At 43.8% G+C, this 27507-nt stretch overlaps 1 protein-coding gene across 9 annotated transcripts in view; it reads right to left on the bottom strand.

Annotated features, from left to right (window-relative positions):
- ATP6V0A4 (ATPase H+ transporting V0 subunit a4) overlaps positions 1 to 27507 on the bottom strand; it is a 74231-nt gene that overhangs the window by 8204 nt on the left and 38520 nt on the right. For all 9 annotated transcript variants that reach the window (XM_059171972.1, XM_059171975.1, XM_059171973.1 and 6 more), the window contains 7 exons: positions 27275 to 27425; positions 26069 to 26208; positions 24251 to 24408; positions 21137 to 21230; positions 16999 to 17117; positions 15187 to 15403; positions 12288 to 12389 (listed from right to left, as the gene is read on the bottom strand). In XM_059171972.1, coding sequence (XP_059027955.1) covers positions 12288 to 12389; positions 15187 to 15403; positions 16999 to 17117; positions 21137 to 21230; positions 24251 to 24408; positions 26069 to 26208; positions 27275 to 27425 — 981 coding nt within the window. The remainder of the gene's footprint in view (positions 1 to 12287; positions 12390 to 15186; positions 15404 to 16998; positions 17118 to 21136; positions 21231 to 24250; positions 24409 to 26068; positions 26209 to 27274; positions 27426 to 27507) is intronic.

Genomic DNA, 27507 nt, shown 5'->3' on the forward strand with positions numbered 1-27507 from the left:
CCATTCTAAACTCTCTCTGTATCACCTCGTTTAGGCTTTGTGACAGTCTTTTCATATAAGCACAGTTATCACCTGGTTCTACAGAGAAGAAAACTATAGCACAGGAAGGTTAAGAAGTGCACCCGAGGTCACACAGCTTGTAAGGCTAGTTAGTGGCAGAGCCAGGATTCAAACCCAGACAATCTGATTCCAGAACATGTTTTTCTCTATGGTGCTCCAGAATGTGCCAAATTAATCCATCTTTGCAGTAAACCAGTGCATGTATAAGAGTACCTTTTATTGTGTGTGTGTGAGTGTATATATATATATATATATATATATACTATCATAAAATTATTGTACCTTGTGACCTGAGCAGCTAGATTTCTACAGGCAAAATTAATTAAGAGAGATTAATGACTGCTACAATCTGAAGGTTTGTATCTCCCCTAGTTCTTATATTGAAATCCTAACCCCCAAAGGGGATAGTAGTCAAAGGTGGGGTACTTAGGTCATGAGAGTAGAACCTTCATGAATGGGTTAGTGACTTTATAAAGGACTCCCCATGCAACTCCCCTGCCCCTTCCACCATGTGAGGCCACAGTGAGAGGATGGCAGCTAAGAACCAGGCAGTGGAGGGCCTCACAATGGTGAACATACTGGAGCCTGTGACCTTGGACTTTGAAGCCTCCAGACCTGAACAATCAGTTTGTTGTTTAGAAGTCACCCAGCCTGTGGAAGTTTGTTCCAGCAGTCCAAAAGGACTAACATAAGTACTTTTTCAACACTAATATCCTTTTTTAAAAATAAAAACATCACTTTATAAAAATAGCTAAGAAAAAAATTCAGAGGCAAAAATCTAGGTGTGATCAGCATGGAATTTGGCCTGGTTTTATCCTTGAGTTTGTTTGTTTATTGCAGAGTAGGAGAAGAGAAGACCCCCTGGCTCAGAAGGGGGAAGCAGGCTCCACTCTCGGGGCAGAGCCTAACATAGGGCTCAATCTCATGACCCTGAGATCCTGACCTGAGCCAAAACCAAGAGTTGGACATTCAACAACTGAGCAACCCAGTCACTGTGAAACTTAATGTTCCATGTCCAAAGTGTTTCCTAGAATGATTTTATGGGTGGAGTATTACAAATTAGGCATTAAGGTATTTTTATCTTTCTTTCTTTTTGTCCTTTATTTTTTTTTAAGATTTTATTTATTTATTTGACAGACAGATATCACAAGTAGGCAGAGAGGCAGGCAGAGAGAGAGACACAAGGAAGCAGGCTCCCTGCTGAGCAGAGAGCCGGATGAGGGGCTAGATCCCAAAACTCTGGGATCATGACCTGAGCCGAAGGCAGAGGCTTTAACCCACTGAGCCACCCAGGCGCCCCATTTACCTTTTTTTCTTTAGTGGGTCTACAATCTAATATGTGCAGAGCCCTAGGCAAAGGTAAAAACGGAAGTCCACATGCCATATAATAAAATATTTAAGAGTTATAAATCAAGCCCATGGACCCCTAAATAAGATATGTTCTAGTCGGGATGCCTGGGTGGCTCAGTTGGTTAAGCCGCTGCCTTCAGCTCAGGTCGTGATCCCAGAGTCCCCGGATCGAGTCCCACATCGGGCTCCTTGCTGAGTGGGGAGCCTGCTTCTCTCTCTGCCTCTGCCTGCCACTCAGCCTGCTTGTGTGTACTCTCTCTCTCTCTCTGACAAATAAATAAATAAAATCTTTAAAAAAAATATGTTCTAGTCTCCTATCTTGATAAATCAAGCAAACAAGCAAGCAAGCTTCATAGGAGCTTGAAAGGCCAGGTTCAAATTTGGAGTCCTACACCAGGACATGGCAGCACAGATGAGCTGGCCCTCCACCGTGGCACGCCACCCTATTCTTCTCCCTTCAGTCTCATCCCATAGCACGAGGGCCATGTTGTACACACATGGACACTCCCGCCCGCGGTGTCCATGTTCCACCTACACTGCCCAAAAAGAGCTGCCCCCTGGCATGTCAGGGTCTACTGGTACCCATGTCACTGTGTGGTTGGCCCTTTTTAGGGCCTGGAAGTGGACTCGAGTCCATTTGGACAAGAATTCCAGGGTGCCAGGTCCCAAGAGGGAGCTCTGGGTAAGCCTTCCTCTTGGCCCCATAGTTCTTTGAGCCACAGTAAAGGATACGGCTCATGTTAACATGACTTTCTCTTCCTGAAATCCTATTTTCTCTCACCCTTAAAATACCTAAACTATAGCCTTTTCTGGTTAAAATGAACATGAATAGGGGTGCCTGGATGGCTCAGCCATTAGGCATCTGTTTTCGGCTCAGGTCATAATCCCAGAGTCCTGGGATCAAGCCCCGCCAAGGGCTCCCTGCTCAGCAGGGAGCCTGCTTCTCCCTCTCCTACTCCTTCTCCTTGTGTTCTTTCTCTCTGTCTGTCTCTGTGAAATAAATAAATAAATAAAATGAACATGAATAATTTTGCAGAAGCATTAATACTGGACTTTGTAAACCCTAGTGCCCATCTTCTCCGCTTACTAACCTTCTCACAATGATTAAGCTGAGTGCCCAGTGAAGTCAAATGTACAACTCAATTTCAAATTAGTTACTGACAACTTTCTGAGAAAACATGTACTGAAAGACATGCACAAGGATATTTACAGCAGTATTATCTGTAATCACTAAAACCAGAGACAAGCCAGGGACTTCCAGGGAAGATGGGCGAGTAGGAGGATCCTAAGCTCACCTTGTCCCTTGGATAGTCCTACATAACACCCACATCCGTGTAAAGAAGCCAGAAAATGACCCAAAGACTGTCAGAACAGACTCTCCACAGCTAAAGGTAGAGAAGGAGCCACATCAAAAAAACAAAAACAAAAACAAAAAAACAGCAGGAAGGGCAATGTTGTGGTTAGGAAACAAACTGACGCATGACACCATCCATGGGAAGGAGGGACACACAGGCATGGAGAAGGGAAAGGAGCAGATTGCAACCAGGCACCCCAGGCACAGGGGATCCACACTAGGAGGACAAAGCCCATATCATTTGACTTTGAAAATCAGAGTGGCTTAACTTTGCAACTTCTTACAATCAATGAGGTTTAACACAGAACTGAAAATCAGCAGCTTCCACCCTGGGAATGTTGGAGGATGATAGGAAACTGAGTCCCCACCTTTAAAGAAAGGCATAATAAATAGCCCTGCTGAGATATAGCATAAAAGAAGCAGTTTGTAAAAAAAAAAAAAAAAAAAAAAAAAAAAAAGGCAGGGGGAGGGGTATATAAGGGAACTCCTTCCCTTATATACTTACTTACTTGCTAATCTCAGAACCAGTGCTGGAGGGGGGCAAGGCTCTTTGAGTTCTCCGAGAACAAAAGAGCTGGCCCAGGTATTTCCTTCCTCCATTCCCTAGGCTAGCCACACAGTCACCTACAGGAACCAGTGCAGCCAGCAAACATTCTCCACCCACCTTGCTAACAGTGATCCAAACCCTACCCTACCTCCCACCATGCTTTTCTGCCAACCACCCTTGGCAGGAGTCCATCCAAAGCAGCACCACAAGTATGGCCTTGTGCAAGCAGCCTCTACAGCATTCGGCACCATTCCAAAGTGACTCTTGCCCTGGGGAGAAGGGAAGATAACCACTCAAACATGTTCAATAGTGGCCCCAGCAGTAGGACTGACTGTAGGCCCAGCCCACCACAAAAGTTTCTCAAGGACAACATAGGGAAAGTGCCCTGCAGTTCAGTCCTACTGCATCTCTGGCAAATGCCTAGTCTGACCCAACCTGAGCCCAAACTGGCTCATTAACTACACAGGGACCAAACCCTGCCCACAACAGGCAAAGAGTCATTGCAGATGACTAGACTAAAGACAAACACAGCTCAGCCACAACAGTAGGACACACACAACACACCCAGGAGATGCCCCCTGAAGACCGAGATTTTGGTGAACAGAGGACACTACAGGACCTCTTCTTAATAATACCACCACTTTCAAGAGCACAAAATATAGCTGACTTTCCTAATACATAGAAACACACAGAGAATTAGACAAAATGAGGAGACAGAGGAATATGTCCCAAATGACACAAGACAAAATCCCAGCAAGAGAGCTAAATGAAATAGAGATAAGCCTGATAGAGAATTTAAAATAATGGTCATAAAGATATTCACTAGACTTATGAAATGAAGGGAGGACCTCAATGAGACCCTCAGTAAAAAGACAGAAAACTTTAAAAAGAACCAATCAGAGCTGAAGAACTCAATAACTGAAATTAAAAATACACTAGAGGGAATAAAGCCTAAATTAGAGGAAGTGGAAAAACGGATCAGTGACCTAGGGGAGAGAGTAATAGAAATAATCAAAGCTGAACAAAAGAAAGAGAAAAGAATAAAAAAATGAGAAAAGGGGCACCTGGGTGGCTCAGTTGTTAAGCACCTACCTTTGGCTCAGGTCATGATCCCGGGGTCCTGGGATCAAGCCCCGCATCAGGCTACCTGCTTGGTGGGAAGCCTGCTTCTCCCTCTCCTTCTCCTGCTTGTGTTCCCTCTCTCATAAATAAATAAAATCTTTTTAAAAAATGAGAACAGATTAAGGGAACTCAACAACACTATTGAGTGTAATCATATTCATAGTGTAAAGATCCCAAAAGAAGAAGAAAGAAAAGGAGGCAGAAATTTTACTTGAAGAAATAATAGCTGAAAAGTTCATGAATATGGAGAAGGAAACAGAAGTCCAGATTCAAAAGGTACAGAGATTTCCCCGACATAATATGTCCAAGGAGGCCCACACCAAAATACATAGTAATTAAAATAATAGTGATACAGAGAGAGAATTTCAAAAGCAGCAAGAGAAGAGAAAACAGTTATGAGGGAAGTCCCATAAGGCTATGAGGGGATCTTTAGCAGAAACTTTACAGGCCCAGGAAGAGAGAGGCAAGACATTCAAAGTTTGGAAAGAAAAAAACTTGCAACCAAGAATACTCTCTCCAGCAAGACTATCATTCAGAATCGAAAGAGAGATAAAGAGTTTCCCAGACAAACAAAAGCTAGAGGAATTCACTGTCACCAAACCAGCCCTACAAGAAATATTAAAGGAGACTTTTCAGGTGGAAATAAAAGGTCATAAGCAGAAGTAAGAAAAGTAAGAAGCACAAAAGAAGTAAAATTAAGTTCATCTATAAAAGAGAAAACGTTTAGTGCTTTTAGAATGGGTTCAAACTTAAGTGACCATCAGTTTAATATAGACCACTATATGTATAAGACGTTATATGTATATGTAATGGTAACCAAAAATCAAAAACTGGTAATAAATATGCAAAAGGTAAAGATAAAGGAAACCAAGTATATCACTAAAGAAAGCCACCAAAAGGTGAGAGAAGAGAGCAAAAGAAGAAAGGAACAGAAAAGAATTATAAAAACAACGAAAAACAAGGAACAAAATGGCAATAAGAACATACCCATTAATAATTACTTTGAATGCAAATAGACTAAACACTTCCATCAAAAGACACAGGGTGATGGGATGGATAAAAAGCAAGACCCATTTCTATGCTGCCTACAAGAGTCATATTTCAGACCTAAAGCCACATGCACTTTGAAAGGAGAGAGATGAAAAGATATTTATCATGCAAATGGAGGTGAAAGGAAAGCCAGGGCAGCGATACTTGTATTGGACCAAACAGACTTTAAAACAAAGACTATAACAAGAAACAAAGGACACTATATAATTACAAAGGTAACAATTCAACAAGATATGACAATTGTAAATAATATGCACCCAATAGAGAAGCACCCAAATACATAAAGCAGCTATTAACAAGCATACAGGAATCAATCAATAGTAATACAATACTATTAGGGGACTTTAACACCCCATTTACAGCCAAACAGAAAACCAACAAGGAAACAGTGCCTTGAATGACACACTGGACCTAATGAATCTAACAGATATATTCAGAACATTACTTCTTAACACTGCAAAATACACATTCCTTTCAGGTGTACATGGAACATTCTCCAGAACATATCACCTGTTAGGCCACAAAACAAGTCTCAGCAAATTCAAAAACACTGAGGTCATACTATGCATCTTTTCCAACCATAATGCTATAAACCTAGGAATCAACCACAATAAAAAGTTTGGAAAGAACACAAATACACGGAGGTTAATTAACAGCCTACTCAACAATGAATAGGTTAACAAAGAAATCAAAGAGGAAATCAAAAAACATATGGAGGCAAATGAAAATGAAAATACAATGGTCCGGGGTGCCTGGGTGGCTCAGCTTGTTGAGCAACTGTCTTTGGCTCAGGTCATGATCCTGGAGTCTTGGGATTGAGTCCCACATCAGGCTTCCTGTTTGGCAGGGAGTCTGCTTCTCCCATTGACCTCTCTCCTCTCACGCTCTCGCTCTCTCTTATTTTCTCTCTCTTGTAAATAAATAAAATCTTAAAAAAGAAAATACAATGGTCCAAAATCTTTGGGATGCAGCAAAGCTGTTATAAGAGGTAAGTGTATAGCAATACAGGCCCATCTCAAGATTCAATAAAAACTTCAAACAAACTAATCTCACACCTTAAGGGGCTAGAGAAAGAACAAATAAAACCCAAAACTAGTACAAGGAAGAAAATAATACAGTTTAGAGCAGAAATAAAATAGAAACTAAGAAAACAACAGAATAGATCAATGAAACCAGGAGCTGGTTCTTTGAAAAGATCAAAAAAATTTATAAACCTTTAGCTAGACTCATCAAAAAAGAGAGAAAAAGAGAACTCACAATCAGAAATGAAAGAAGAGGAATAACAACCAATACTACCGAAATACAAAGGATTATAAGAGAATATTACAAGTTGGACAACCAAGAAGAAATGGATAAATTCCTAGAAACATATAACTCCACAAAACTGAAGCAGAAAGAAAGAGAAATTTGAAGACTGATGACCAACAAATGATGAAATTAAATCAGTAATCAAAAAACTCCCAATAAACGAAAGTCTAGAACCAGATGGCTTCACAGGTGAATTCTACCAAATATTTAAAGACTTAATACCTATTTTTCTCAAACTATTCCAAAAAACAGAAGAGAAAGGAAAGCTTTCAAATTTATTCTACGAGGGCAGCACTACCCTGATAAAGACCCCACAAAAAAGAGAAAATTATAGGCCCATATGGCTGATGAACACAGATGCAAAAAGTCTTCAACAAAATACTAGCAAATTGAATACAACAATATATTTTTTAAAAAATCATTCACCACAATCAAGTGGGATTTACCCTGGGATTCAAGGGTGGTTTTGTAGTCACAAATCAAACAACATGATATATCACATCAACAAGAGAAAGGATAAAAACCATATGATCATTTCAATGGATGCAAAAAAAAAAAAAATTCGACAAAATATAACATCCATTCATGATAAAAAAAAAAAAAAAAGTGCACAACAAAGTAGGTTTAGAGAGAACAGACCTCAACATAATAAAGGCCCCTATGGGGCACCTGAGTGGCTCAGTGGGTTGAGCCTCTGCCTTCGGCTCAAGTCATGATCCCGGGGTCCTGGGATCGAGTCCCGCATCGGGCCCTCTGCTCAGCAGGGGGCATGCTTCCTCCCCTCTCTCTGCCTGCCTCTCTGCCTACTTGTGATCTCTGTCTGTCAAATAAATAAATAAAGTCTTAAAAAAAAAAAAAAAAAGGTCCCTATGTGAAAACCCCATGGAGAACATCATCCTCTGTGGTGAAAACTTGAGAGCTTCTCCAGCAACATCAGGAACAAGACAAGGATGTCCGCTCTCACCACTTTTATTCAACAGAGTATGGCAAATCCTAGTCAGAGCAGACAACAAAAAGAAATAACAGGCATCCAAATGGGCAAGGAAGAAGCAAAACTTTTACTATTTGCTGGTGACATAATACTGTAATACTGTATACAGAAAACCTGAAAGACTCCACTAAAAAACTGGCATAACTAATCAACAAATTCAGTAAATCTGCAGGATACAAAATCAATGAACAGAAACCTGTTGCAGATCTGTACACTAAAAAGGAAGTAGCAGAAAGAGAAATGAAGAAAACAGTCCCATTTACTATTGCACTGAAAAGAATTAAGTACCTAGGAATAAACTTCACCAAGGAGGTGAATGACTGGTATTTCTGAAAATTACAAAACGCTGATGAAAGAAATTGAAGATGACACACAAAAAATAGAGAGAGCCCGTACTCATGGACTATTGTTAAATGTCCATACTACCAAAAGCAATTTTCAGATTTAAGGCAATCCCTATCAAAATACCAACAGCATTTTTCATGGAGCTAGACCAAGTAATCCTAAAATTTGTACAGAACCACAGACAATCACCAAGTAGCCACGGCAATCTTGAAAAAGAAGAACAAAACTTGAGGTATCACAATTCCTTATTTCAAGTTATATTACAAATCTGCAGTAATCTAAACAGTATGGCATCAGTACAAAAAATAGACATATAGATCATGAAGCAGAATTGAAAGCACAGAAATAAACCCATGAATATAAGGTAAATTAATCTTTGACAAAGGAAGCAAGGATGTACAATGGGAAAAAAAGAGTCTCTTCACCAAATGGTGTAGGGAAAACTAGCTACATGTGAAAGAATGAAACTAGACCACTTTCTCACACCATACACAAAAATAAACTCAGAATGGATTAAAGACCTACATGTGGAACTGAAACCATACAAGTCCTAGAAGAAAACACAGACAGTAAGTTCTCTGGCATCAGCCAGAGCAACATTTTTCTAGGTATGTGTTCTAAGGCAAGGAAAACAAAAGCAAAAATAAATTACTGGGACTTAATCAAAATAAAAAGCTTTTAAACACCAAAGGAAACAGTCAACAAAACTAAAGGACAACCTACTGAGTGGGAGAAGATATTTGCACATGATATATTCAGTAACGGGTTAGTATCCAAAATATATAAAGAACTTATACAACTCAATACCAAAAGAACAAATCATCCAATGAAAATATGGCCAGAAGACATGAATAGATATATCTCCAAAGAAAACAGACAGTTGGCTAGCAGACATGTGAAAAGATGCTCAACATCACTCACCACCAGGGAAATACAAATCAAAACCACAATGAGATATCACCTTACACCTGTCAGAATGGCTAAAATAAAAAACACAAGAACCAACAGTGTTGGAGAGGATGTAGAGAAAAAAGAAACCTTGCGTACTATTGGCAGGAATGCAAATTGGGGCAGCCACTGTGGAAAAGAGCACGGAGGCTCCTCAAAAAAATAGAAATAGAACTACCATATGATCTAGTAATTCCACTGGGTACTTACCTGGAGAATACGAAAGCACTATTTTGAAGTACCCCTACGTTTATCGCAGCATTATTGACAACAGTCAACTTATAGAAGCAACCTGTCCATCAACAGATGAATGAAAAAAAGAGGAAGTGATGTATCACCCATGTCATTGCATGGCTGAATGCTCCGCCATAAAAAAGAACGAAATCTTGCCATTTGCAATGACATGAATGGCCTAGAGGGTGTTGTGCTAAGTGAAACAAGTCCATCAGAGAAAGAGAATACCACATGATTTAACTCATGTGGAATTTAAGAAACAAAACAAACGAACAAAGATAAACAGAGACAAACCAAAAAATAGACTCTTGACTCCAGAAAACGAACTGGTGGTTACCAGAGGGGAGGTGAGTGGGGGGTGGGTAGACTAGGTGAAAGGGATGAAGAGTTCATCCTACTATGATGAACACTGGGTAATATAAAGAATTGCTGAATCACTATCTTGTCCATCTGAAATGAATAGAACACTATATATGTTAACTATACTGGAATTTTAAACATAATAAAAAAATTAATTAAAATAAATCAATATATAATAAAACTAGAACAAGTTAAATAACCATCAGTGAGCAAATGGACAGACATATTGTGGTAAATTCATACACGGTGATACCATATAGTAATTATACACACGCGCATGTCTGTACATATCTCTGGAACATGACACCGGACAAAGGAAGCCAGATCCAGAAGAGGGCATGTGTATGATCCCCCTTACATAACATTTAAGAACAAACGGAGCTAGTGTTCCTGGCTGGCTCAGTTGGGGAAGCATCTGCCTTCAGCTCAGGTCATGATCCCGGGCTCCTGGGATCAGGGCCCACTTTAGGTTCCCTGCTCAACGGGAAGTCTGCTTCTCCCTCTCCCTCTGCCCCTCCCACCTGTACATGCCTCCCCCCCATCAATAAATAAAATCTTTTTTTTTTTAAGATTTTATTTATTTATTTGACAGAAAGAGATTACAAGTAGGCAGAGAGGCAGGCAGAGAGAGAGAGAGGAGGAAGCAGGCTCCCTGCTGAGCAGAGAGCCCGATACGGGACTCGATCCCAGGACCCTGAGATCATGACCTGAGCCGAAGGCAGCGGCTTAACCCACTGAGCCACCCAGGCGCCCCTAAATAAAATCTTTTTAAACATAAAATAAAGTTTAGCATAAAAGGCACATGTAAATGTAAAGACATTGAGTAGAAATGCTAAGCTACATCACTGTGACCTGAGATACGGGCGAGAGAGGAGTCCTGGGTCCAGGAGGGCCAGTCGAAGGGGAGACAGAATGTGGAAGGCCGGTCTGTCCGGGGAGGAAGGTGTGCACTCACGGGCTGGCTGTGGGGTATACGCCACAGGGGCCATAGCACAGGCGACCCGCTAGTGCAGGAGTTTCCAAATGCAGGGATCCTGAGTGATAGGGTTATAGAGGAGCCTGAATACAGGGGACCCCTGCCCATATCCCCAAGGCCCAGCGGAACAATTGGTTTAGAATCTCTCCATGCTGGGTTTCCTTAAAGTTTCATAGAGGGATCTGGGAGGGGGGCCAGATGATGGTATTTATGGAATCATCTCTTGGATGCAGGCAGTAGAAATGTTTCTAACATGAAAAATGACCACCAGGGTCCTAATCAGCAGTCAAAAAGCCAACCAACAGCTACGCATTTTGAGGAGATCCCAAGGAGACAGGCCTCCACACCATCTTGGGGAACTCCTGCTACCCAGAGTCAGGTTAGGGGGTATCATCCAAGAGGCAGACTAAGAAAACCTTCTCTGACCCCATTCCCTACTGGGTAAGTCATCGTGGAGAAAAGGGAGAAAACAACTATGCTGAGATCAGCAACTGTTTACACCTTCTGTGGAGCAAAGAGCAAGGCAGGAGTCGCAGGAGTCAGCTGCTCACTTACCGGCTTATGGACTTAAGCTCACTGCATTTATGGACAGGCTGAGATTCTAGAAAATAGAGTGGCGTCTATGTCGGCAAACAGCTCTTTGCCACCTTCCTTTGAAACACTTGGTCACCTCTAGACCACTTCCACCTCCGCTACCCTTTATCAGCTGGGTCTCTCACCAATTAACCAAACAATAAACAAGCATTCTTGGCTTCCTCTTTTTTCTAATTAATCTCCGGCTTGAACGGTGTTTATCAGGCAAGCTTCCTAAAGGAGTCCACACAGCGGGAAGAGAAGCAGGTGATGTAGAAAGAGGGCGCCACCTAGGGACGGATCTCTGGAACCCCAGCCTCAGCTCGCTCCTGCTCCCTGACTCAGCCAGGTCAGCATCCCACAGATTGGAGAAAAGGAAGTATTTATCTGAAAATATCTACAACCACTTAAAACATGTGTAATCTCAGCACATTCCACTTACTCTTTTGCACTGATGTACATACAGACCGCGAGACTGATCATCTCAAACAGCGCTGTGTAGATATCTAGATTCTGATGTGCCCTGGGAGGTCAATCTTCCCAAATCCTATTTGATTTAGACTGATAGTAAACTCTTCTTCACTCCCCGAGTAAACGCAAGGCTCAGGAGCATTTCAGACAAAAGGAGGAAACCGACTGAATGGGCTATTTGCCAAAAGTGAAAAAATCACTAGTAAACGGAAGCTGGCTTATTTGTATTTCTTCACTCCTGTACTTGCACACTCTACCATGATATAGTAAAAGCTCACAACTGAAAAATCTGATAAAAACAGCTTTCAATATTCATCAACAAGCTCAAACTATAGTAGAATACTTTTACTTTCAACTAATCACACAACCATGTTAAGACTCTTATAAGTCATTAGCTACCAGGAGACTTGGTGTACACACATACCTTGAGCAAAGTTTGCAAAATGAAAGATTTAAATGTGTTTTCCCTTAATAGAGCATTGTTCTGGAAATCAGAAGGCCCTCCAAGCCCAGCACTCTGTAGAAAGTGCAAACTTCTATTTTCAGGGAACGCACGCTCCTACCCACAGTGAGAGCTTGGCAACAAGTAGGCACTTACCAGCGATTTTCGATGATTGGCTCTAAGAATAAACGGCTTAATCAGGAGCATCCATGGGACAGAAATCAAAGCCATAATAACAAAGAAACTCTGGACTTCTTGCTGTAAGATCAGAATGGTAAGATCCCATCATTTCAAGGTGATCACACAGTGTAACTTATATGATAAATATCATAAATATGGATCATTTTAGTGGTACTTTATTTTGAGAGAGCGGAAGCATGTCAACGTATCCATTCACCTTTATGTTTTGGAATATTCCCACTGTAGTCCAGTAGTGCCCAGCGTCAATCCAGGGTGGGCACTGGAAACTCACTGTCTTACTCCTTACTCTTTGAGTACCCCCTTGCTATCCACCCAACCCATATGTGAACAAGAAGTACTCATGAGGCACATTATAAGGGCAACTTGATTTATCCCTTGTCCCGCAGGATTAGTTAGCCCCTGGCCCTGCATGAGAAGTGTGGCAGGCCCCATGACTTCACTGGTCACTCTGTAGTCGCCAAAAGTCCTTGGGTCACTTTAAGTCACAAAGATGATCTCAATTAACAATCATATATTCCCAGGACTAGATAATTATCTGTGCTCTGGTGCTCTCTGTCTTTCAAGAAGACACATAAGTAAATAAATAAACAAACAAACAAACAAACAAACGAACTTCCTCTCAAAAAGAAAACAAAAGCTTCCTCTCACTCTCACTGTGGGTGAGTCACCCGGTGGGCTCTGGGGCAGCCATGTTGAACTCTCCCTGGCTGTCTCTCTTACAGCTCCCCCTGGGCTGAGGCAGTCGCAGTCTTGATGCTTCTGTCAAAACTTCGAATTCGTCTCACCTTATCATCCTGCTACACATTTCCTTTCATGTCTTCATGTCCCTACCTCTTATTATATACCCTTTAGTCATCAGTCTAGAGGAGTGACCCAGAGCTGCTGTTGTCAAAGAACCAGGAAGCCCGGGGAGCTACCAGAAAGGTGTGGTCACTGGTGCTCAAGGGGGGGAAGGAAAAACATTTGTTAGGCTTTCACTTTTCTTCTACTGTTCTGGCTAAGCTCTCAGTGAACACCAGGAGACGATTTTAATGCCAGTCGTAACAAGATTCACCCTGCTAACAGCGGGGACATCTTATCTGCTCCGTCTTCTATCCTCCTCCCCTCTGAAATGCTCAGAAGATGGAGGGGAGCCTCAGAAACACACGTCATGCTTGCCAGTTCCTGTGCATGAAGCTACCTCATCACCACGTGTTCATCTTTAGAAAAGGTTTTCCACCTCATGATGTACACAGTAACCGAAAACGTGTATTTATCTGTTGCCCTTCTTCTTTGATATTCAAACATGGCACCAAGATGGCCACCGCGGTGTTGGGAAGGGTCTGGGTTATCCACTTCCATTGTCTCTTCCAGTTGCATGGCCCCAAAATGAGGTTATGGAAACTTCAAACAGGGTCATGATAATTCATCTTCAAAATAGGGCACAGGAAAACTGGCCAGTTCCCAGTAAGGGTTTTGAAGGGGAAAAAAAGCTGGAAAAACCATTCATTGTGCCAAATTCAGTGCACATTCCAGATGAGATGAGGACTTGAGTCTCTATGAAGGGAGTTAGCGCATAAAATAGTTAGTGAGTCTGAATCCTTTGCCTAAAAGAGAAGACTTGTTTGGGAAATCCAAGGAAACTTTCATTCAGACTCCAGCACTGAGTAAACCAACCTTCCAAATAGGTTCATTTAGTGTGCACAGTCTGGGGTGGTTCATATACCATTCACTGAGGTATAACAAAAACGTTACAATTGTAAAGTAGGTCACCTCAAAAGAGCTTTCAGTGGTGTAGGTCTTCTCTGATTCTTATCTAAAATCTGAATTATCTTTATTTTTCATAAAAAATGCCCTTCCACAAGGCCTTTTCTTCTTATTTGCTGTTCCCATAAAGCAGGAGAATACAACTAGGACTCAAACACAAGAGGCCACATGTGGCCACAGGAGGGACAGAGCATGTCTTCCGTGAGGACATCCAGGGTGAGCAGCCACTGGCAAGTGAAAGGAGCAGCAGAGGGTCACATTGGGAAAATAGCCACCAGGACTCAGGAGATACAAGTGTGCCCTCCCTGAGTGACAATCAACGTTCACACAGTATTATCAAGTTAGTCACTGGGAGAGGCTAGAGGAAAACTACTTGTGGTACCGAAACACAAGTTTTGGTAACACAAGGCCTGGTTTCTGTCTCCAGCTCCCATGGAGGATTTATGCTTTTTAAAAATAAAATATCAAGTTGGTGATGAGGCTGACCTGCTAAGTTGGTGACAAATTGCTAGAAGTGGAAGAAAAAGACATGGCAGTACAGTCCAGGTGTTAGGAGGGATGGTTCACAGAAGAAGAACCAAAAGGAAAAATGAGAAGGCACCCTAAATCAGCCATGGAAGCTCACAAGAGAGCGTGAGTTTGGATCTTGGTTTCCCGGGAGCCCCTGACCACGTGAACAGAGGCACTCACTCCCTCTTCTTGACTCTCCAGTTGTCTTTCTTGTCCACCTTAGCGCTTATATTTAGAAAAAATCAGTATTACATCTTGAGGCCCCGTTGAGATCATTTGTAGTTTCGGTCCAACGAATTTGAAGGACTGGGTTTTTTTTCTTTCGCCGCAAATGATGGGCAAGCCAATTTTCGATGGTACAGATTGTCCCATGTCACCCAAATAGGAGCGGCTGGACACCACACCGCCATGTTGCCCTAAGCACCTGTACGTTCACCCGCTCTCATGAACACCTTCTGAAACGCAAAGAACCTAACAGCCTTGAGTGGGTGCTGAGAAGGCTCAGTCTTGTAAACAACTACTTTCTGCAATACTCAAGAGTAGGAGATGGACGTGACATCCTCAAGAGCATGAAAGAAGAACAAAAACACATCGATACCTGATGTTTGTACAGGGGAGCATTGGAAGGGTCATTGTAGTTAAACAGAAACATGTTGATGAAGTGGATGAGGATGCTGGGGGCGCGCTGGGACGTGCTGACGTCATAGTGGCACCACTTGAAGATGATCATGAAAACCAAGTATCCGAACAGACACAGGATAAAAATCATCTCAGGAACGAACTGCAGAATGATGTTGAGAGTTCTTCGGAAGTATCTGCGGGTGGGAAACACACAGGAGAGACGGAACAATGAGTCAACATCAAGAATGAATCAATTGTCCCGAAGCACAAAATGTTCATTTCCACACACCATATTGACTCCCCGAGCGAGCAGCAATGACGCAGGGATGAAAAAAGAGGAAGGAAGGATTCGAGAGAACCAGGGTCTGGAAGGTAGAGTCTGAAGCAAAGGGCAGGTCTGCAGGGAGAGCTGGTGGTTTGACCACAACTTCACCGGCACACCTCGCTCGTATGGACACATCCATGGGCACAAAGATATAGAAGGACGACTACGAAGCTTTTTCTCCTAAGACAGGGGTTGGAGAGCTAAGGTTTAAGGGCCAAACTGAGCCCGTCACCTGTTTTTAAACTACACACAATTTGAAAATGATTTCTACATTTTTCAATGTTGGACCGAAACACTGAAAAGAATGGTTTGTGATAATGATATGCAAAAATTATATGCAATTCAAATTTCCGTGTTCCCTACTAAAGTTTTATTAGGACATAGACCCACTCATCCATTGACAGATTGTCTGTGGCAGCTTTCAAGCTCCAACATCAGGACTGGGTAGTTGTGACAGAGATAGTCTGGCCTCCAGAGCCTAAAATATTTATTCTCTGGCCCTCTAGAGAAAAAGTTTGGCCGCTCATGCTCTAAGATACAGAGAGAGTCCCACAAAGCGAAATTGAGGGGCCCCAAGTTAAAATGTCAGAAAAGGCCTCTACTCCCTTTGCTAATTGCAAGAGTTCTCTGAGGGAAAAGGGAGATCTCACGATAAAACAGGATTCCTGCATCATTGAGGCCAGCCTGACACACAATGAAACCAAGGACAGACTGCTCCGGAAAATACTTTCCGGGATCATCTCTCATTTAATTCTCACGGCCCTTTCGGGGAGGCAATGGTACCAGGGTCACTAGTCACTAGTTGTCACTAGTTGACTCATTAACTGTATCTGACTTTTCGAGTAGATCTGCACTGGTGTGGGCTTTCCGGTCAGAGGGCACCATGGGGCTGGCTCTGGCCAATGGAACAGAAGCAGTCTGGGTCCCTTCCGAAGGGAAGCTTAAGAGTTCATGCGTAATTGACTCTTTCCATGTTTTCATACATTAACACCTTTAGAAAAATCGGTTTGAGAAGTATTCCGAGATAGCCCAAGCAAGAAGCTGCTGTCCTTTGAAAGAAATGACATCGTAGAGGACTGAGACTCTGAGGGCAGGTTGGCCCAAAGCTACTTATGTCTCCATTTGCCCCCTGGTGGGAGCTAATCCTGAAGATGGCAGTGACTGAGGCCTTTCAGGTTGGGGGACACAAGGTGGTATGGGTTTGCCAGTCTGTTTCTGGACCCTCAAATATTTCAGAGGTGAAAAGTGCCTCTCTACTGGAGTGACCCAGCTCAGGAAAAACAGAGGTCCCACTTCTGCCAAACCAGCTTCTCCTGGCTCAAGCCAAGACACATGGCAAAGCATTCCCCATAGGAAGAAGAAAACTCTTGCACAAAAGGACGTGGGGCCACACAGGTGGCTCTGTCACTGCTCCTCAATGACAGGGTCAGACCAACAGGCAGCAAGTTAATCATGAAAACTTACATGTGATTGAAAAGGCTGAGAATGACACCAAAAACCATCTGGACAATTCCCAGGATAACTGACATCTTCATTTTGTAAGAGTTCAAGAATGTTAGTTTGTTTGAAGCCAAGTTCCAAATCTGGATGGGAAACATGACAAGAACTGCATGAGACCGGAGTCTGGAAGTTCTGTCAGGAGTGACAGCAGGACTTTTCCTGAGGAAGTCACTGTAGGAACCACGTTTTCAAATTTTGATCCCATTTAATGCATGCATTTTAGACTCAGAAAAGGAAAAAGAAGAAACCCCTCATCAATGCAACTCTAAAGACAAATATGTCAGAACCATCAGGGCCATTCGTGAATAGCCAGTGGCCGGAAAAAAGAAAATCCTGCATGAGTTTTCCTCCTAAGGGAAAAGACATTCAGACACATTGTGGGGAGCTCTCACACTTGCCTCAGTCCACTTCTTAGTGGTGGAGATTTCTGGCCCATGAATGTTTCCAGTTTCTTCTTGGTAACACCACCTTTTACTGTGAATGTAGTGCTTCACATTACAAAGCATTTTCCTGGGTCCATCTCAAGAAGCCACTCTTATAGCCAATATGTATTAACACTATGGACAAGACATGGTCCCTGCCTTCTCCACGGTCCCTGTTTTAAACAGAGCTGCCAGGCTTGCAAAGAGAGGGACACATGTCCCTGTCCTCCTGACAAGACTGACATAGAGCAAGCACTCAGAGGGAGGCTCGGGGGCTGGTCAGGTTTCCACGCTCGCTAATGGCCCCATGGTCTCCACTTCCCCTCCAATGTAAATGGTTCAAGTCTTTGCTCTCACTCCTTACCCCTCCTCAACTCTAGACACATCCCCAGGCCTCCTGCTGGATATGTCCTAAGGATCTGCTATACTGCACCTCAAAGGTAATAGAGCCAGGAGGGTCATCTCATTCTCCCTCCTACAATAACTTCCTCCTCCGAACTCCTTTGCTTCTGTTAAGGGCTCAAAGCCCTCCTGGGCACAGTGCGAATGTACCCTGCCCCTACCCCAGGTACACATACAGGCAGGAACCATATCTCACTGATTCTCTCTTTACAATGTCCTGAGCAGCTGCCAGCCAGTCAACCACCAAGAAGGCTGCCAGGAAGGCAGGCAAAGGATCTCCAGTAACAGGTGCCCAGACACCAGAGGCATCTTCTCTACCTCCCCCATCTGCCTGGTATTTCAGCACCCCCAGGCCTGCCCTCCAGCCTCTGCTTTTCCCTTTGCTTGCCTGCTTGCCCAGTCCCTGCGGGATCACTTAACATGGTTAGGACCCATTTACCAGCACACTGTAGACCGAGCCAAATCTGATAAACTTAAAATTAAGTACCAGACACCTACTAAGCTCTTTAAGTGTACTATCATTTAATTCTAACAAAAACCCTATGATATAAACATAAATATTCCCCTTTTACACATAAGAGAATTTTATCTCAGTCTTGGGGAGATTGAGTTCTTTACTCATCAAAGGAAGAAATACTATTACAGCAAATGGGGTATCGACCCTACTTACGGACCAAAGTCTGTTCTGGGTGTTTTATGCATAAAAACCATTTACTCTTTTGAGCAACCCAGTGAGTTAGAGCTGTTGTCATACCTATTTTGCAGATGAGGAAACAGAGGTGCAGTAGAGACACAGAGGTGTTAACTTGCTCAAAACCATAGCAAGGAAATAGAAAAGGCAAGATCTATACACAGGCTGTCTGACCCAAGAGCATAGGCTTTAAGCCATTTTGTTATGTTCATTTATTACAAAATGTCTACAAACACTTTTACAAAGACAGCCAAATATTTTGTGATTTGATGCTCAAAAAAGGTGTTGCACACAGTCAATAAATGCACCTGTAGAGGTTTACATTATGTGAAAAATCCAACCCCTCATTAATAGAAGTGAGTGCTGGGCCACTTGGGTGGCTCAATCCTTTGAGTAACCAACTCTTGGTTTGGGCTCAAGGCATGATCTCCGGGTCATGAGATCGAACCCCAGGTAGGGCTTCACGCTCAGCAAGACATCTGCTTGAGCTCCTCTCCCTCTGCCCCTCCCCCTGCTTGCACATGTGTGCTCTCTTTCTAAAATGAAAAAAATAAATCTTTGGGCACCTGGCTGGCTCAGTCGGTTAAGCATCTGCCTTCAGCTCAGTTCATGATCCCAAGGTCCTGAGTCAAGTTCCCAAGTCCCGTGTCAGGTTCCCTGCTTGGTGGGGAGTCTGCTTCTCCCTCACCCTCTCCCTCTCGCCCTCAACTTGTGCTCTCTTCTTTCTCTCGTGCTCTCTCTCCCTCTTAAATGAATAAATAAAATCTTTAAAAAAAGGTTTTTTTTTTTTTTTAATATGTAAGTGCTAACAGAGACACAGAAATGTTCTGTTATCTCTGGGGGAACAGAATTTCCAGAACAGGAGAGAGAACTCTCTCTTTTTTATACTATTTTGTATTTATTGGATTTTTAATCTCATGTATGCCTTGTTTTGTAATAAAAAGACCAGAAATCTCAAAAATGTCAAAAATCAATGCTACTGGGCGCCTGGGTGGCTCAGTGGGTTAAGCCGCTGCCTTCGGCTCAGGTCATGATCTCAGGGTCCTGGGATCGAGTCCCGCATCGGGCTCTCTGCTCGGCAGGGAGCCTGCTTCCTCCTCTCTCTGCCTGCCTCTCTGCCTACTTGTGATCTCTCTCTGTCAAATAAATAAATAAAATCTTTAAAAAAAAAAAAAAACATTTTAAATTTAAAAAAAAAAAAATCAATGCTACTAGGAAAAAAGCGAATCCTTCTCAACCTCCCACTTCGCTTCCACCCTCCCCTTTTTCCTGCCTAACAGGTGGGCAGATGACAAAACCGCTTTCCTGATGGACACCATAGCCCATTGTGTTCTGAGCCGTGACGATGCCGTCCTTCGTCTGAGGAGCAGAACCAGGCAGGCAGGATCTGCTGATGAGTCAGGGGTGGGCTGGGAAGCGAAGAGAGGACAGTAGTGGCAAAGAGTTTCAAAGCCAAGGAAGGTCGACCAGATCCTAGGATCGGCCCACTCTGGACCCCTCCACACCACACTCCCCCACCCCCCTGCCCCGGCTAATCATGAAATTCCTTGGACCACAGACAAAGTCTTTCAATCCACAAAAATAACAACTTGTGTTTGTTTTTGGCACTTGCAGTTCACAAGCTTTCAAGGACTTTACCTCTTGGGATGGCGCTTATGATGTGAGCGCCTCCGAGTGCAAAGTACAAACAAATCCTGGGTGATACTTTGTGTCTTCCTAAGGGAAGGGAGGCAGACAAGCCCTGGGGAGGACTCGGGGAAACTGAAGAGACCACCCATAGATAGGAGAGTATAGTTTTAGGGCCGGTACTGTTTATTCTTAACTGTCAGCAACCAAAACCAAGGTCCCGAGATCTCTCCCACAAAGAGGGCTTAGAAGAAACATTTATTGAGCGCATCTGCCAAGTTCGAGTCTGGCCTGCTCAAGCTCATCTGGGGCACAAGGCTGCCACCTGGTGGCAGTTATGCGCCGGGCCATCAGGCGTACAGGGCTTCAAGCTAGCTAACAGGCTTGGGAGCCTTCTCGAAATCCCTCTATATCTAAAAGGCTAGGCGAGGAAGCGCCTCTTTGTTTCGCTTGGCTCAAATCCAACGGATAGCTATAACCACCATGCAAAAGTTAACGCACCCCTTTTCTTTTTTAAACTTATATCAATTCTATGCGATAAAATAAAGCAAAAATAAGAGCAAATCCACACTTTCCTAGGAAAAGGGAGACGTTATTCACGGCAAGAAAATGCCAGAGTAGGCAACTTGACTAGGATGCTAAATGACTCCTCTAACAGGTATACTTTCCAGGCAACCAAGGGCCTTTGAAAGAAGCAATCATTAACCACCAGGGGTATAAATCATCAGAGAAAGATGTTTGAGCAACTATATGGAAAATGACCCAGGGGCTAGGGAAAGGGTAAAGGTAGGACACTTACCTACCTCCTGCTCAGTGTCATAAAACCCTCAGCATGTGTAATTCTATCTCAGCGTAAATTTGTTGATTCGACAGCCGCAGGCACTTTCTTCTCCTCTACCTAGAGATCTTCTCAGCAAGACATTTTACATGATAAATATTTAACCCAAGAAGACATTATTACCGGATCAATCCCAAATGGGTATGGATTTCCAGAGTACACTCCCGGAATGGCTGGGTCCAGCTGTAAATACGGATTTGTTTCCATTACGTGTGTGCTACAGAGGGAGAAAGGAAAAATAAAAACAAAACCAGTGATCAACCGGAGGTAGAAAAAGTATACAATAGTGTCCTTGGTCATGAACTTGTAAGCCAATCAAACCCACACTGTTGGTGCAACTCCCCCTTTGGCTCATTCAATTATTCCATGAGTGGCCACTGTGGGCCAAGGATCGTGCTGGGTGAAGCTACAGACATTACCGACTGGCCCCTGAGACGCTTCACGGTCTGAGTCGCCAAAGGGCTCCTACCCCACTGGAGTATTGTAAAAAATCATAAATAAATAAATAATAATAGTTAAACCACATCAGAAAATAAGTCAGGCCAGGGATGAAGGAGCACAGAGTAAACAAATCTCAGCCCAAGGACAAGCCTGCAAAACCTCCCGAGAGAGCACGTGGGCTCATCCTGGAGGAATGAACTGGCTTTCACCCATGGGCCCTCATCTCTCTGAAACTTAGCTCTCAAAAGTTGTGGTCCATTGAATGCCCTTTTTTTTTTCTTTTTAAGATTTTAATTATTTATTTGACAGAGAGAGATCACAAGTAGGCAGAGAGGCAGGCAGAGAGAGAGAGGGGAAGCAGGCTCCCCACTGTACAGAGAGCTGGATGCGGGGCTTGATCCCAGGACCCTGAGATCATGATCTGAGCCAAAGGCAGAGGCTTACCCCCACTGAGCCACCCAGGCGCCCCCCATTGAATGCCTTTAAATCAGTCTCCAGACTTGGCTCAGAAGCATGAACATTAGTGGGTAGGGATTTCTTACTCTCTCTGCAAGGGGGGGTGGGGTGTGTGTGTGTGTGTGTGTGTGTGTGTGTGTGTGTTTAACAGAACACACGTCTACAGAGGGGCCAAGAAGGAGTAGTGAAATGATGAGGAACAGAGTTTTGGCAACTTTGCAGGGCTACCTACAGAGAGACTCCCTCCCTCCTCCAGCTGAGGCGCTAGAGGGCGTCAGAGAGCAGCCGGGGATCCGGAAACCTGATCAAGCCGCTCAGCCCCTCCAGATGCGTGGAAGCAGCTGTACCCACTGGCCATCTCAGACTCGCACCCTCCGATGCCCCACCCCCCCCACCCCACGCTAATGGCATGCCTCAGGGAAAATGGTTGCACTGAACTGGCAGAGACTTGTTTGTGTGTGGACAAAGAAGAAAGTCACCCCGGATGAGAGCCGATGGCGAAGTCACGTTATCTGCTGTTGAACGTAAACAAGTTCACAGAACACCAACATCAGACAGAGCCATCCCGGGACCAGGCTGGATCCAGACACAAACAAGACTAGCCCTCAATCATATGTGATATCAAAATATGGACATAGAAAAGCAAGGACAATGCCCAAACCCCCAAAATGACCAAATGTTGCTCTCCTGCTTGGGGAGCCAGCCCTGGGAAGCCCCTTCCCACGCCCCCTTGTTGAGTGGCTCAAGCCCTCCACTGGTCCACCCCATCCCCTGAGTCAATAAATTTGGTGTGGGGGACGACGGCAGGCTTCTGGTGGTCTTGGGCTGATGAGCATTGTGCCAGTGCCCCCAGGCAGGTGTCAGGGAAAGCAACCCAAGACCTGGCTTGTGACTGGTGACCGAAATTAGCTTGCTCCGTCCTCTACCGTTCTGATGGATGACAGCAATTCTCGTGTGTCTCTCGGTCAATGAGGTCCCGCTTCACACAGTCAGTGCCTGGGCATGTGGAGGAACAGCCCTCAGACTGGGCTTGGAGTCCAGGAGCACTGAATTGAGCCGGAGATCATTCATACGTGCATAAAAGAACATTCCAGGGGCGCCTGGGTGGCTCAGTGGGTTAAGCCTCTGCCTTCAGCTCAGGTCATGATCCCAGGGTCCTGGGATCAAGCCCCGCATCCAGCTCTCTGCACAGTGGGGAGCCTGCTTCCCCTCTCTCTCTCTGCCTGCCTCTCTGCCTACTATGATCTCTCTCCGTCTGTCAAATAAATAAATAAAATCTTTTAAAAAAAGAAAAAGAAAAAGAATATTCCAGCCCACATTTGCAGAGTGACAAAAACCAGTTGACTCAGACCTCTCCCAGTCACATTCCTGGGCAAATGAGATTTCATATTGGTGGTTTGGTGAAATGATGCTGATTCAACAAGTTTCAGAGCCCACCGTTATGCATAGGAATTTTAATCTAAAGAGCAAAACTAAGTAATCTGCCTTTAAGTCTATGAAAGCTTTGTTCTCCTAGGCATCTCATCAGGGCGCTAATCGTAAAACAAAAACAAAAACAAAAACCCTTGTTAATATAGCCATCTGTAATTCTGGGAAATGTCTTAATCTTCATTTTAATTCATATATTGTTTGTTTAACATTCCTGTCCTCCGCTGCAAGGAACTTAGACCCAGCAGAGAAGCTAAAGAGACACGCTGACCCTCCATGACACAGCCATCCACACTCTTACCATCCATCCAAGCTGTGGTTTATGGGCATCGAGAGAGCTCCCAGGTCTCTCTCTTCTGCACCCATGTCCTCACCAGCTACCCCCACCCCCACCCATGCCGCCCTACCCGCCCTCCTCACCGCGTCACCCATCAGGCAAACACAGGGAACCACTTTTGCAAAACTAGCCATACCCTCCTTTGCTTTTGATGTTGAATCAAGCTGCTCTGAAGCTGTCAAAAAAAAATGCCCTTCAGGTGAGTCTGGGGCCTTGAACATGGGGAACCAATAATTCATATAGTTCAACACCCACATAAGCCTCCTCTCCTCAGCACCTAGATGCCCTAATTTCACTGTTTTCAATTCTTTGCCAGAACAAGGCCTGCTTCAAAGCCTCCTTCTCCTCTGGGGAATTGGTTTCTGTGACTGATACCAAGATGCCCCATTTTTATCTGCTCTACCATTAGCTTTCACGGTAACTCTGTGAACTCCATGCTATAGAGTTAATTGAAATTTTAAAAACTATTTCCATGTTTTACAGTTACCAGTAAAGTTACTGAGGGGTGGGTTTGAGGTCTCTCACTCTTTGTTGCCACTGAGGTCCCCCGGACCCATGTCAGCCTATAAACTTACTTCCACGTGCCGTTTCTGAACATGGGCCGGACACTCCAAGAAGAGCCAAAGATGTTGAGAGACTTGGAGAAGCAGTCATTGTAAATCAAGCCCGTGTAGATGGAGAAGATACCCATGAGGAGAATCAGATAGCGTCCATGGAAGAAGGTGTTCCAGATCTGGCCTCAGGGAGACAGAGAAGATGACGGTCAATGGGGTTGGCAGCAGACCCCAGGGGTGGGATGTATGTCACCAGATGTCTCCAGCACCACCAGAAATAGCCTTGGCAAGGTATGCAGGCCCTACACAGAGGGGCCATGGGACAAGTGATCCAAATGGAGCACACACATCATTTTCCGGAGCTTCTATCTATGAATCGGGAAAGTCCTAGACTGGAAATTGTTATTATAGAAGCAAAGCCATATAAGCCCCATATTCTTGAAGTGATTATTGGTTAGGAAACATAACTGAGGCACAAGCTGAGGCCTCACGTGTCAGAGAAGGGACATGACAGTGGGCAGCCATTGTCTCAAGTGCTTCTAGAAGACAAGCGCAGAGCAGGACTCATATGGCGGCTCAGTTTCACAGCAACTCAAATCCACACTCATTTTGGGTCTTGTCATTGCAAAACCGAGTCTCTGTCTAAGCACATTCACTAGGAAGACTCAAGTGCTTTCTATAATATGGAATGATGTGGGTTGATCATTCTCAGACCTGTTAAAGTGTATCTTTGGGATGTCAAATATTTATTATAGGCAACTACAGTTGTTAAAATGCTGGTCATGCAGAACTCTACTGGCCAGCGGTGGATTTTCCCACAAAGCTTGCTGATGATTAACCCACTGTGACATCACTGAACTAGCTCTAGTTAAGACAACTTGTAATAAAAGTTTGCAGATATTCTTAAAATGCAGAACACAACTAAAGGCATGTTTCTAGCTTATAAAATGGATTACAGTGAACATAATGTGACCATAGCTAATTAACTTTGAAAGACTGTAGACTCTTGAGTTGTCTCAACCTTCACAACACAGACAAGTCACTTCACAATAGGTATGGACACTTCAAGTGTCAAAGGGAAGATGCAATGTTCAGGGTTTCTTGGTGTTTCATAAGAACACTGGTCATGGACTGATTGCAGGAGAAGGCCTCGGCCATGAAAAAAATATTTGTGGTTTGTTTTTTTTTTTTTTTAGAGAGATAGAGAGTGTGCACACTAGGAAGTGGGAGACAGAGAATCCCATAGAGTGCAGAGCCCAACATGGGGCCCAATCCCAGGACCCTGAGATCATGTCCTGAGCTGAAATCAAGAGTCAGACCCCCAAATGGCTGTACCAACAAGGTGCCCTAGGAAAAGTATTTGTGGTATTAAAAAAAATGAAGAAGAATAAGACCACAAATTAATATGCACTATTTGATCTCAGTTTTAAAAAACTGTGTACAAGCACAGAAAAAATTGGAATGATACATAAAAACATTGGTTGTGATTTTCTCTAGGTAGTTAAATTATTGTAATTTTCCCAATTTTTAAAAATAAACATATATTGCTTTTATAATCAGAGGGGGGAAAATCAACGTTAGGGGGAAAAACTTAAAAATAAGATCAATGCCTTGTCAAGCAATGTACAAAAACCAAAAATTCTTAAAGGAACCGCACCACACCAGCCCAAGTATTGAGCTTTGGACAGGAATTTCTGTGTTATATTTTGGCCCTTTTCTACTCTCTATCTTCTGCTTTTCGTAAAATATGTTGTTTCTATGGTGAAAGCAATATACACATTTTTCATATTCTACCTATTACCTCGAGGAAATGAGGCAAGATATTCAGTGGACACCCACCTCGTTGTTCGTCTTCTGGGAGAGCAAGTGTCTCTCATTCAGGACCATCCAAAGGGCTGCCAGTAGCATCACGATCCCATGACCACAGTCTCCAAACATCACGGCAAACAGGAAGGGGAAAGTGATGATGGTATAGGGAGCTGTAGAAGCGAAACCCACAACGGCCTGAGTCCTTCCCACAGCCGCTGCATCCCCATCAAAGATCTGTGCATCACGTCCCATGCCACACAATCTGGTTCCCCTGGAGCTTTCTGGTTTTGTCTTCCCTCCCCATCCCCAACCCCAGTGCTTGCTTAGCTCCCACGTACATCAGCTCATTGATAAGTAAGCATTATTATTGCCCATTTACAAATGAGCTGAGTTTTCAAGATCACAAAATTTAATGGGATTTAAAACCAGTGTCCTGAGCGGTGGGCGGTGGGCACTTGGTGGCTCTGTTGGCTAAGGGTCCAACTCTGGATTTCAGCTCAGGTCATGATCTCAGGCTGGTGAGATCAAGCCTGGAGTCAGGCTGGGCATGGAGCCTGCTTAGGAGTCTCGATACCTCCCTCTCCCTCTCTCCCTCCTGCCTGCTCTAAAAAAATAAACAATAAAACCCCTTTTCTGTCTCTGAGTGTTTTGTATACTGTTCCACTACCATTTTTGGTCTGTTTCTCCAGCATTCACATGCACCAGGCATTTCCAGCAGTCACTCACAAAATACTCAACCTATGGGGCCCCTGCATTACAGGTCACAAAATTAGGACACAGGCTGGAGGAGAAGAGCGTTGTAGACGACATGGCTGAAGGGCAGCTGGTCTACCCCTTTGTTTTTACAGACCAGGCAACCAACATCACATAGTTTATAGCACTAAGAATCCAGTCTTCTGATTCCAAGTCCTGTGTGTTCTCATCACACCCACAAAACAGCTACACGTCTGTGAAGATGCCGAGACATGACCCTCATTGAATTGGTAAGGGAAAAAGAACTGAACTTGACTGCCTAGTCGGGGTATGGTTTAAGGGAGAGCAGGTGAAATCTTGACAAAGAACAAAGCTTTCACTAAACGCCGCTAATGCAAGACAACACAGGACATCGGCGAGCGAAACAAGATTGTAGGGATGTCACACTTATAAGCAATTCACCTCCTCTGCCACCCGAGAGGTCAATCTTACCCACTTTTCATTTTCAAGCTGTCCCATTATTCAATGCATCAGACCTTTTACCTGGGTTTATTTCCCGGTAACTGCCCACACCATATGCATCTACGATATTCTGGAAGCCGGCCGTGAATTTATTGGTCCTGTTAAATGTGGGAGGAGCTGTTTTAGATTGCACTGCGGTGAGGATGGGGACCATGGAGGAGCCGCTTAGTTCCTACAAAAAACATAGACAAAAATGTAAGAAAGAGAGTTTTGAGCTGAGCGTCAGCACACGAATCACAGTCTGATTCGCGCCA

This window comes from Mustela lutreola, chromosome 4, assembly GCF_030435805.1.
Source record: "Mustela lutreola isolate mMusLut2 chromosome 4, mMusLut2.pri, whole genome shotgun sequence".
Taxonomy (NCBI): domain Eukaryota; kingdom Metazoa; phylum Chordata; class Mammalia; order Carnivora; family Mustelidae; genus Mustela; species Mustela lutreola.